The following is a 12,801-nucleotide window of genomic DNA, read 5'->3' as shown; positions in this document are numbered from 1 at the left end:
AGTCCAGCTCCTTCTTATCTTTTTTTTTTTCCCAAGTGGATAGTTTTATATGGAAAATGCATACTTATTTGGCAAGAGGTTTGAAAAAGTCACTGTCTTCTTTTCACAAAGGGGTGGTCCAGCAATTGCAGAGCAGAAGGGCGTTCATCTTGATCTCTGCATTGAGGGTTTGAAAAATCAGTAAATGAAATCAATATGCATGCTTGTGATGTAATTGTAAAACCTGAATGCAAACTTAGCCTCTTTCTTTTTGTCTCATTTCTCCAGTCTTTGCTCAGTTTTAGTTGGGGTTTTGGGGGTTTGGTTTTTTTTTTTTTAATAAAGCTTGTAGTGAGGAAGGCAGATTTATGGGAAGAGACTGTTGGAATTTATGAATTACTATTACAAAAATCATTCTTTAATTCTCTGAATTTCTCACAAAACTTTGAGTAGTTCAGCTAACATGGCTGATGTAGGTGTACCAAAGATATATTTAACAAGTGTGACAAGTTTTTGTTTGATCCTGTATTGATCAGGCTGTTCTGCCATCTCCAATCAATGTTATGTGTCTTAAGAGACCATATGGAGTTACAGTACTGTAATTACAATATTGGCTTGCTAGAACCAAGGGCTTTAGCCTTTTCCCAACCCTCAATTTGGAGGAAAAAGCAGGGGAAGCAGCAAAGGACACATTTCTTAAATAATAAACGTGGAAGACAGAATAAGGGAGGCATTTATATTTAGGACATGGTGATATCATCAATTAAAACTTGGCCACCGCAGAGGCATCCTGGCTTTTGAAAAGTTAAATACTTCATTTGAAAAGTATTTTGTCTATGTGTTTTCTTTTACCTATCAGTTCTTTCCACCTTTTAAACACTGTTCTCACTGAATCAAAGTATATATGATATCACTGTATATAGCCCACAGCTTTTCTGGTTATTGTTATATGGTCCATAGGAACCATAAGCATACCATAACAAGTCTAACCCAGGGATTAGAGATCAGGTTTCCTGCTGCCAGGACAGCTGCCATACCCACTAAATAACACACCTCTCTCTAGTGCTCAAAACTGGTCTTTAGAAGTATGTAAAAACCTGTGATTAATTTTATAAAGACTACCAGAGAGGTCTGGAGCTTAGCTCTTGAAACTGATAGTTCACTTAAACATCAAGGAGAAAGCTGATGCTTAAAAAAAAACAAACACCACAAAAATTGTTCTTATAATGGGTGCCTGCTGGTGGTTTGGGATTTTTATATAGAGAACTTTATGTTTCAAGTAAGTATGCATTTCCTGGACCAGCAGTGATAATAGGTTTTCCTATGGCAGAAGATTAAGTGAAAGAATATTGTGCTCAAAACAACTTGCCTGGCATAAGCCAGACTTAGCCAATGTAATACTGGAACATCAAGGCTTATTTATCAAACATTTTGTATAAAACCCAATGGTCCCATGTTTCTGCATGAAAATTACAGGAAAAGTAAACAATGAGTAAAAAAGCCTACAAAAAAAGTGAGGTTTTTTTATACCATTAGAGAGAGTAAAGCTCTTTTATGTATATTATTTAAAAGTTTTCCTGAAATGTTGAAAAACATATGCATTTACAATAGTCATATGTACCAGGTATGAGGTAACCTAGGCTCCCATCAGCAATCTCTATAATACAAACTATCTGCATTTTTCCTTTAATTTTTCAGTCAAAACTCTACATACCTGGTTAAACATGCATGCACAAAATCCACTGCAGTGACAGAGAATCGATCAGGTAGGGAAGGCATCAGTCCTCTGTGGGCCCCAATATAGAACATGGCTGCTATCCTGTCCATGGAAGCCAGTGGCGGTTTTCCTGTTGCCATCTCAAACACAGTACAGCCGATGCTCCAGATGTCTGATTTTCTTCCATATCCAGATTCATTTATAACTTCTGGTGCCATCCAGTATGGGGTCCCATGCACAGACTTGAGCATCTCGCTCTGTGTGCCACTGAGGCTTACCCAAGCTAACCTCCGGGCACAGCCAAAGTCAATTAGCTTTACTATACCATTTGGCATGAGCATAACATTGTTGCCTTTGATATCTCTGTGTACCACACAATTGTCATGTAAGTATGCAACTCCTTGTAGAATTTGCTTTGTATATTTACAAAGAACAATTTCTGGCAATGGACCGAAACGATGAATAATACTAGAAATCGAGCCACCAGGAACAAACTCCATGAAAATGCTTAAAATGTTGTCTTCAAGACAAGTCCCTAAATAAGTTACAATATTGATATGCTTCAATGTCTTCAAAAGGTCAACTTCTTCATGAAACTTCTGATATTCCTTTTCTGTTGTGACTTGATCTGATGTATCCAGAACAAGCTGTTTTACAGCTATTAGCTGTCCCTGGCTTGTCAGGCCACAGTATACCTACAATGAAACTAGCATTTAATAAAATGAAACATTAAATAAAACAGTATTTACATATTTTAAATAGTATCTTTGTGTTTGTCATGTTTCACGTCTCATGTTTGTTTGTTGAATAGGATAACAGTTACAAGGCAAGGTATTAGCTGAAAAATGACCAGCACATCTCTTAACATACTCAGACATTAACTTACCGTGCCATAGGCTCCCTTTCCAAGGACTTCACCTCTTGTCCACACGATAGGATCTTTGTTAATTAAACTGCTTCCTGGTAATTGAGTAGGTTCCTCAAAGCTTAGTAGATCATTTTCTTCGTTTGATGTCAAAACGGCTTTACTGTACCTCTGCTTGAAAGATGATGGTCAGTGTGGGGAGGAAGCAGGTGAGAAAAGAAAGGCTTCATATTATCCTTACATCTTTTGTAAGGAGTAATTCTTACCTGGCATGACATATAGAGAGAGATACATAGATAGAGGATAGATAGATAGATAGACAGATAGATAGATAGATACACATACTCATTGCCCATCTCATCAATACAATTGCTATATTAAGTAAAACTAGGTAAATATTTTCAAGCATATATCACAATAGCACATAACCAGAAGATTACAGCATGACATCTTTTTTCAGTTGACATAAAGACAGACAAAAGAAACACTTAAAAGTGCAGGATATAAATCTGTTTACTACTTCTTTTTTTTGTTTGTCACATAGGTAGAGTTTGCTAAGCTGAATGTGGCAATCATCTTGCTGTAGCTAACACGTAACCCAAGTCTGAGGAAAACAATTTAGATATGACTTCAGAGGAAGAAGAGTCTACTTCAGAAAGATCATCATTACATCTAGCCATGGATCTCCCTAAAAGTGAGGATGGAAGTAAAACTGGCACCTGTGTCTGCAGAAGCATAAGGAAGTGTATCAAAAAGTAGTGAAATAAATTTCCTTAAACATTTGTAATTTAAATAGACAAAAAGCCAACAGAGCCAAAGAGAAGTAGTACTGGTAGGTAAGCACTTTAGTAGGTGAAGGTTCTTAACTAACTTGGGGGCCAGAATCTAAGCCTTCTGAGCTTGAAGTTTTGTTTAAGCATTAATTAAACAGCCTGAAGTCTCAGACAAGCCAGTACTTGTAGTTCATACCTAGAAAATTATCTGGTTGCACTCAGAGATTTGAGGAAATTACCCTTTTAGATATACAAGAATAATTTGTAGAGTCTTTTCATATTCCTTAGGTGTCAAGATCTCAAGAGCTTTTGCCTTTCCCCAGCATCTCTTTTCAGTTAAAATAGCCTCCCCTTTTTATTCATTACTATTTCCCAATTTATCTTGACCCATCATATAAGCCTTGATAGCTATTCCTGTCATGCCTTAGTACTATCTGGCTTGTGTCCCAATATGCAGTCTCTACAATGGGTATCTTCAGCTGGGCACTGGAAGAATCAGTGGGCAGCTGGTGCAAGGAAAAGGAACTTGATCATTAATGAGTACGTATCTCCTACCTTTCATCCAAACTTGTCTTGAAGCATCACTCAAAGGAGCTAGCAAGTTACAAGAAATTACTTTTACCTTCTCTAGAACACTATTTACTATTGCTCCACCTCCATTCATCGTATTTTCTTCTTCTTTAGTATGCATATTTTGCATTTTAGAACTTGTATTTTTTGTTCTTGAAGAGTTGATGTCTTTTCCTTCAAGCATTAGCAATTCTTCAGCCAGACAACAAAGCAACTCATCAGTCATATCCTCATTATCTGCCCAGGACAAAATGCATTGACTTGTCTGGAAACTGGGGCTTGTAACATTTTTTGTCTGAATTACTGAAGCTTGAGTCAATTCATTTGGCAAACCACAATTTTGAGGTCTGTATGCCCAACTCTGATTTACCTGTATTGGAGGGGACTGACACTGCAGCCTATACAAAAAGGGCAATGCTTCACTTTTATTTATAGACTTGAAGGAGGCCTGGTCTGATTCCAGGCCTTTGCAGCCGTCCATATCCATCCTTTGCTGCAGTACACAAACATTATTGTCTGTTGTTAGTGGACTGCTAGTTAGAGGAACACAGTCTGTGTAGTCTTTATCACTAAACTGCAGAAGATTCTGGCTACAGGCAGCAGGTCTCTGATGGCTGGATATATCCTGGATGTCTGCAGGCTGCTCCAAAGAAACTTCTTTAATAGTTGATAAGTTTGAATTTGAAAAAAATTTATTTTGCTTAGTTGATTGGGAAAGCTCTTCTAAAAATATAAGCTGATGATCTGTGTCTTCATGGAGCAATATCATGCTCCTTGAAGTGTTTATCTGAACATCTGAATCAGAAGTTATTACATTACCTTGTTCTGTGTTGCTGTCACTCAACTTGATACTTCTGTCCTTTGTAATTAAACTCTTCTGCTTTTGTTTTGTGCCAGGTATGGTCTTCTTCGGCTTAGAACATGTTCTCTTTTCAGTATTTCTTATTCGGCTGCCCTCTCTCCCTTTCCTGCAGATGCTAGCAGTGCATCTCCCAGTTGTAGCATCTTTGTAATATCTGTTCTTGTGTTGATCAAGCTCACGCACGTGGTCATAGACAGGAGTTCCAAACATTTCATAAATACCTGGGCCTTTGTCATTTGAATTTATTTTCTTGAACATGTCACTGTATTTCAGATCTACAAAAGCTGAAGCAGACTGTGCATGTGGTAGAGAAAGGGGAGTAGCAGGTTTCTTTAAGATAACTGAATTTTTGCAACTGCAGGAGAAACTGTGCTTTTTAAGTTTTTGAGTACTCTGAGCAAAATGGTCTTTGTCAGCATGAGGGGTTTTTTTTTGATGCTTTGGGGAAGTCTCAGATTCGATGTGTGGCAATTCCAAAGATGGAAAAATGTGACTCTTGGCATTAAAATTTCTTGAAATCTCATCAGAAACAATTAAGTCTTCAGAAATCTTTATCTTGCTACACATTTTAGATTTTGATGAATATTTGGGTTTATCTATCTTTATTTTCCTTTTACCATTTTCTCTGCGAGCAAGGATGTTGAAGCTCTGAGTAATTTGAGGAGGCAGACTACGAATTACACTCTTTTTTGTGGGAGGCTGTTTAACAATGTGTGGCTCTCTAGCTGGGTCTTGTTCAGAGAATGTAACATGAACAACAGGTACAAGCTCACTTTGGTCTTTTGAAGTTGCTTTTGACAATGCTTCTTTTTCCACTTCAAATTCAGAGAGACAAACATGATTTTCTGTCTGTTTTCCAGAAGGAACTTCCACTTCTACTCTGGGAATTCCTGCAACTACAGAATTATCTTCTAAGGCATGATAGGCCTCTATCACTCCATTTTTACAGGAAGAATCTAAATCACGATTGTCAAGCACAAAGTTCGCACTCTCACCACCTTCACATGGTCCGTAATCCACTATTACCTCTGTAGCATTTTCTTCTTCTGGACCAGATCTACAGCAACTCTCTGTTTTTCCTCCCTCACTGCCAGCTCTTGAGGCATCTCCATTGCTTGACGTTGCAAATGTTGTCTGAGCTGTAAATATTCCACAGTTTATCAGAGCATTATTTGAGCTCAAGTAAGGATGACTATCATCATAGAAACTGTCTTGGTTCATAAGATCTATGTTCTTACAAGCCACCAAGAGCTGGTACTTTGTCTTGTCATTCTTTTCAGTATGGGTTGCTACATCAGCTTCCCTCCATTTTAAATGGCTTTGAATTTCTTCTTTCTTGTTGTTAGGGTACTTGTAATAGTTGTTCATGCTGAAGTAGTACAGGTCTTTCATTGGAGTGAACTGATCAGAAAAAGTAGCCACAATCAGATCTGATGACTTTTCAGTGTGCCTTTTTAGTAGATTGTCTAACTGATAATGATAAAATTTAGTAACTGTTTTTATAGGCCAAGGAATAGGGTTCATGATATTCAAAATATGCCTGATGTGGGAGCCTTCATTGACAATATTATCCTCTGGAGGAGCAGGATGAATTGTTCTTACAGGCTGACACATCACTGGTGGTAAATAAAACTGTAATTTCCATAAAAACCATTAATAATGTGCTACACAACAGATATAGGTAAAATCTAATCACTAAGAACCAGGTAGACTAAGAAAAAAAAATCAGAAAAGGATTATTATTTCTTGTATTCCCATATTTAAACTATTATGAAGTTTAATATCGAATCCTTAAGAAAATATACTGATTTGCTCACATCCACAATTATTTCTAACAATTTCATAATACAGAAAGTGGAATCTTTTGCTATAAGTCACAGGACATTCTCCATAATTTAAAAATAATAAGCTTTGTCCACACACACAAATCATCTTGTCAGTTACTGAATATGTCTTATGCCACATAGCATGTTTGATACAGGAATTCAAAGGCTGGTCAGTGGCTTCATATGCCAAAGTTTCTTTCTTGCTGTGCACTCTCACTGAATGAGAGCACCACTGTTACAGTGGTATTTAAAGTCTTTTCATGTGACCCTCTGAACTGTGCTCATACCAGTAGTTATATCCCCAATGGAACTAGATCTCATGTAAGCAATTTTGAAAAAGCAAAAGCTAGACTGTTATAACAGAATGCTATTTTATCCATAGAGAAAACAATTACTACAAATAATTTATAGGTTTTAAAATACATGGTTATAAATCTAAACATATAGATCTTCCATATACTTAGTGTAGTCTTATAAAATTCCACTAACCATGTTATACAGGCTACAGATTTAGCTCAGAGTCTTAAGTCCACTAGAAGATAGCAGAGTCTGAACTTCACTTTCGGTGAAGTTAAATAGATAGCTACCCAAAGGCCATTTTTATACAGCAGTTAATAGAGAAGTCTGTTGTGTGTGGAATGTATTTTATTTTCCTTCCTTCTTCTTCCCTCTCTTCCCATCCCATTAGTTGAAAGGTACTGTGTATCTTTGAAAAAGTATAGATTGAGAATTTGAGTGTTTTGTTGTGATTATTCAGATGAACAGTTGGAATAATTTTCTGAAAATAGTATTTCTGTTTTTTAAAGGAAATGGAGAAAAATAAGCTTGAATATACAGGATATTTAAATGCAAATGAATGCAATAAAAATAATCACTGAGTCATATGATCTGAGTACTCATTTGCATGTCTATATTCAGCATCAGTTTGCAATCTGCAGGAAATTTTTGTTTGCATTCCAAGGGCAAACTGACATTTGAATGTGCCAGGAAAAGCAATGCATGCTGGTTTGAAATACAGAGTTCTGAAGACTTTGTCTAGTTGGCATGGCGTTAATATGAATGATCAGTTTATCCCAAATTATATGCCTCTTAGAAATCATCAGAGCCCAAGACATGAAATAAAGCTGTACTAAGTAACACTGAGGTCAGTTAAATTATTTTTCTTAAACATTTCCCTCAATGTGAAACATTTTTTCACAGCTCATGATCTTCTGTTGGAACTCATCCTATTACTTCTGCACTTTTTTTCCTATGCACAATGTTATATTCTCTAGTGGGTTCACTAAAGTATATAGCTGATTCAGTGAGTCAAGTTTTTTGTACAAAGGGCCATCAATTAATATCCCTAAAGGCCAAATTCTTTTTTTTCCTAAATGCAGTGTATTTTCTGTTTTATAACTTTAAAGGTTCGTGTGGTGTGAAGCACTGATACATGCCAAATTGTGAGCTTGTTTTTGAGTACAAAAATTTCATCAGGAATCCTATTTTACACTTACCACAAAATTACATGTTAGATATGTTTAATCCCAAGACCTTATTTTATATTTGCTAGTACAATAAATTTCAGCAATCACCTAATATCCAGACTGTTCTCAATTGGGTTTCAATTTTAAATTACCACTTAAGACAAGGAAGTTGTTTTTTTATATTTGGCAAAACCAGACATTTAATATATAGGAATTATATAGACATATATATATATAGGATATCTATAGACATTTAATAGATAGGATGCACATGCTTGAAATTAACTTGCATATTTCTATTTTAAAAGGGTTTATATCTTTTCAAACTTCCAAATTTTTACCCCCCAAAATCCCTGATGACAGGGATTTCCAAAATCTTTACTGACAAATTGTTGATTACCATCTGAAGATTTGGTGAAATACACATATATCTATTTTATACATATATATATATCTTATATATATATATATCTTCATCCAGAATATGAAGACTAAGCAAACTACCTACACTTCTGTATTTCTACTTTTAAGGTTTTGAAAACACACAGTACTTTTGACAGTGTTCAATTTGATGCATAATACCATCTTACCTTAGAGCTGCTGCTCCTGGGTTTTAGCACTGCGATATTTAACTCTTAAAAATTAAAACAAATTAAATGTTAGCTTGATATTCTTAAACAGACTAAAATTTTTAGTTATAAAGTAAGTTCAAACTGTAGGGTTCTGTAAGAACCTGTCTGATGTGTGACTGAAGCATTTTGCTGTATATCTGCTATACAGAAAAAATTGTAAGTTGAAATTTAATTATGATATTGAACTTTATAATTTCAGTTTCCATAGAATACTACAAATATGACAACTTTAAAATACTTTTACTCTAATAATTTAAGCAAATATCTCTCCTTGATTTCAGTAGTTTGCTAACTTCAGTTTGTGGCTATTTAGTATTGCCAGTATGAGGAAGAAAATGAAAGAGATGCCATTATGGCCCCACTCCAGCTATAGAGAGTTACAATTTACATTTTGTGGGATCAGTTTCAATATACAGAGTAAAAAGAATGGTGGAGTCTGTAATTGCTTTTCTTTATATCCTTCATTCTGCAAACACACACACATATAATTAAAGAGTCAACATGTTTGAAGTCTACTTCATGTGAGGAAGATAGACATAAAGAGAATGTTTAAAGAAACAGGACTTGCAATGCTTTGCCATCTAATTTCATAAGCAACATATAATTTCCTTTTAAAGTTATGACTTTAAAACCTGAACTTACTTTGTTGTATTTGTGCTTTTATTATCAGGAAAGTGTTTAAACCCATAAATGATTTTGAAACATTAGATTCTGGGCATGAGGCAGCCTGTAGCAGAAAGCTGAAGTCAAAGCCATGCCCTACGTTCTTCTTCTTCAGGGAGAAAGGTAAAGAAGTGTGATGTCTCATCTGTAAGGCTAACTGGTTTTTACTTGGAAAACATGCCACTTGTTGATCCGGCCATGGACTGGATGTTGGTGATGTTTGCCTAAAACGCAAAAACAAGAATCAAAATGCAGTGTGAAAATAAATGGAAGAAGTCTATCCAGTTCAAATAACCATATGACTGAAGAATAACATGAACAGAAGTCTGTAAGATTCAAGAATGTCGAAGTATGTTTTCTTCCTTTGTCCTGGGAAGTTAAGGCTGTCTCTGGAAGTATCCAACTGCAAAGCCAGAGATTGACTACAAGTGAGAATGAATGACAAACAAGGTAAACCAAGCAACAATAGGAAAGGAAAAAGATGCTGTCCACCTTCCCCTTCTCAACAAGATCTGATTGCTTCCAGTACGTGTTTTTTAGGAAGCATCAGGAAAGGGTGTCGGAAGATTTCTGAAGACCAGACATGTCTTTGTTATTTATGAAACATGCTATGGTCTGCCTGAAAGAATACAGGCTCTGCAGATACCCCTCAGATTTCTGCCACCTGGTTTCTGAAAGTGAAAAATCCAAATAAAGATAAGATAAATACTTCAAGGAAAAAAAAAAATAAACACTGTGATCTAAAAGAGGTACAAAACTATAGTCTAAGTTAATCTCAAAGCTCTATGCAAGACAATTGTCTGGGTTTAATAAGTCAAATGGTGGTGCAAAATCATATACCATATGTTTATTCAGATTGTACCAAATAATTTATTCATCTAGTGAAATACCCTACCTCCAGCAATGGCCAGTAATGATGTTGGGAAGACAGAAACACTACACAACACATATAGATGTACATGTGGCACTAAGGAAATCTTTTCTTACTCATGGATTACTACCCTATTTGTCTCCATTTGTGCATACCCAACTGCAAATCTTAATACTAGTTACCTGTTTTTTCCTAGAGCTTTGTATGACCGATGCATTTCTTTCGTTATCTTCTCTGCATTCTCAAGAGCAACACTTTCACAATCTGCAACATTAGGATTTGCATAAAAGCAGTATAATTTACTGACTAGTGACACAATGTAAATGCAGTTATTTTTGGAAATCAAAATATTATAAGCAAATACAGGAAGTAACTATCAGGAAAAAGAGCATCTTTCATTTGACTAAGATACCTATGCACACTTCATGTTATAATTTTTGGAAGAGTGAACACATAAATCCAAAATATTTTCAGCTATTTAGGTAAGTGTATTGATTCAATTACTATAATAACACAAAACATCTGAAAAAAAAATCCAGCTATAGCTCCTATTTCAGTAGGACAGAAATATAAGAACAATATTGACAGAAATTCTACAAAAGTAGAACATCTGAAACTGGAAAGCTATTACAACCAAAACATCTCAGGGCTTTACAAAAGTGGAAATAATTGAATTCCATTTCAGTTTTGGGTTAGTTTTTTTGTTTTTTGGTTTTTGTTTTGTGGTTGCTTGGTTTTAACAAGTAGCCGGATTTCAAGTAAACATTGTCCTTTTTCTTCTTCAGATCACACATGACGCACTTTCTAGGTATAAACTTTGATCAGACTACCTTCTTTGCTTCTCCTCTGATTTTGTTGGTTGTCAGACATGCTGTCCTAAAACTGTCAAGGTCCAGAAACCTGAAAAAAATGTTTTGTTAATTGATTTCCAACTCCCATGTACAAAGCAGTACACTTGTTTCAGAGCCACAAGTAACACAAAAGCAGCATTTGAAAAGTACTTGTAATCATTAAAAATATTATAATTCACTATCCAGTGCCCTGTCCTGTGAATACACAGAACCAAACAGTCCAGACAGTTTTTACTGCTAAAAATCTCAACATGCTATTTTGAATAAGACACAAAAGCAGTCAGTATTATTTTGTTAATCTCATCCTTACTGTTGGACCAGAAAGCACTTCACATTTGGGAGTTAATTGCATTTTTAACATCTTACTGAGAAAGCAAAACTGAATGAAATGTGTATCTTTGGCTACCTAGTCAAAATTATCTCTCTCGACATCCAAAATCTTATGGGTGCTAGAGAGTAATATTATGAAGACCGCAATGGAAAATTACTTAATAATATGCCTATAATAAGGAATTATTTTTCTATATAGCTAATCAGGAAGTATTTAATATAATAAGCTATATCTTTTACATATGTATGTTCCTGCTAAAATTACTGAACAGGGTCTATCTTTTTACACAGCACAAATATCTTACTCCATTCTGGATTATGTTAAATGTTCTGTTGTACTGACACAATTGATACAATGTGGCAGCAGGTCCTCCTATTTAACTGCTTAATGTCCATTTAAACAGATTAAATTACACAGAAATGTTTCCATTTTCTTGCATTTGCACTCTCAAATTAGTTTGCTGCAATCCATTGCAAATGAATAACCACCCTAGTAAGTTCTCTTTCGGAACCTTATCTATATGTCAGACTAAAAGAAAGGTCTGGCTTTTAGAAAATTATATTTGTGTTTATTAAATCCACAGATAGGTAACTATGAAAAAAGGCACCTAATGGCTCTTACGTTGCTAATTTATTTAAAAAAAACAACAAAATGTGCATTTTTACTTCATTTCTTCTCCTTACATCACTCAACTGAATAAAATACTATGCTTTATACATCTCCCACACCTAGTAGTACATAACATTTTCAATATGCATTAGAAATTTTACTACAGTTACTCGTAACACCATAAACACCTTACCTGGTGCTTCAGTAATGAAGTGTGAAAGAGGCACAGCAAAGAAAAGAGAAGTTACAAATAATTTTAACGCACAGCTGTCTTCCTTTGTTGAACAGCAAGAAATTCAGACAGTTATTACGTACAGCTTGATTTTGTTTTCGGCACGTTTTTCTGACTCCAGAGCACGTAGTCCTTATTAAGGAAGCCGGCTCTCAGCAGGCACATCCTCCGGGTAGCTCCTGCTACACGGGGCTGTTGAGTTTACACGATGTTGCTAAGGCAATTGTCGTACCCGCCCCCGAAGGCACTGTGCGTGGAGTTTAATTCAAAGAGCACCAGTGACCTCTGAAAACAAGCACAGCTGAACTGAACGGTGGCATTTTCAACTCTAATCACGAGTCACTTATTCCAGCACCCAAAACAAAGCATGCTTCTCTCTTCTGTTTACCTCCATCTTTTAGTGTCTTATCTAAGTAATTTTGAGTATTATCTGTATCAAAGTAATTTTAACTGTATTCAGGCCCCTCATCTGAACAGTTTTTCGTATGCTTTCTGGCACCTTTAAGCTGCAGACTTCAAGGATATTGTTTGATTGGTTGGGTTTTTTTGCGGTT

General features: G+C 35.6%; 1 protein-coding gene across 1 annotated transcript; it reads right to left on the bottom strand.

Annotated features, from left to right (window-relative positions):
* Positions 1 to 19: 19 nt before the first annotated feature.
* On the bottom strand, positions 20 to 11,127 carry MAP3K19 (mitogen-activated protein kinase kinase kinase 19). The gene is made up of 8 exons (XM_031053294.2): positions 11,055 to 11,127; positions 10,407 to 10,488; positions 9,333 to 9,577; positions 8,649 to 8,692; positions 3,957 to 6,398; positions 2,583 to 2,732; positions 1,694 to 2,391; positions 20 to 156 (listed from the first exon to the last, which is right to left on the bottom strand). The coding sequence occupies exons 1-8, from the start codon at positions 11,092 to 11,094 to the stop codon at positions 90 to 92; spliced, it is 3,768 nt and encodes a 1,255-aa protein (XP_030909154.2). The 5' UTR covers positions 11,095 to 11,127; the 3' UTR covers positions 20 to 89.
* Between the last annotated feature and the right edge of the window lie 1,674 nt (positions 11,128 to 12,801).

This window comes from Melopsittacus undulatus, chromosome 4, assembly GCF_012275295.1.
Source record: "Melopsittacus undulatus isolate bMelUnd1 chromosome 4, bMelUnd1.mat.Z, whole genome shotgun sequence".
NCBI lineage: Eukaryota > Metazoa > Chordata > Aves > Psittaciformes > Psittaculidae > Melopsittacus > Melopsittacus undulatus.
This window is presented reverse-complemented; position numbering and strand designations above follow the sequence as displayed.

Excerpts from the sequence above, each read along its gene's own strand:
- MAP3K19 (XM_031053294.2), bottom strand. The coding sequence starts at position 11,094 with ATGTCTGACAACCAACAAAATCAGAGGAGAAGCAAAGAAG. Across the intron at positions 10,489-11,054 it reads TCAGAGGAGAAGCAAAGAAG|ATTGTGAAAGTGTTGCTCTT; the intron begins GTAGTCTGATCA and ends CTAATGTTGCAG. Across the intron at positions 2,733-3,956 it reads TAAATAGTGTTCTAGAGAAG|AGGTACAGTAAAGCCGTTTT; the intron begins GTAAAAGTAATT and ends TCTTTCAAGCAG.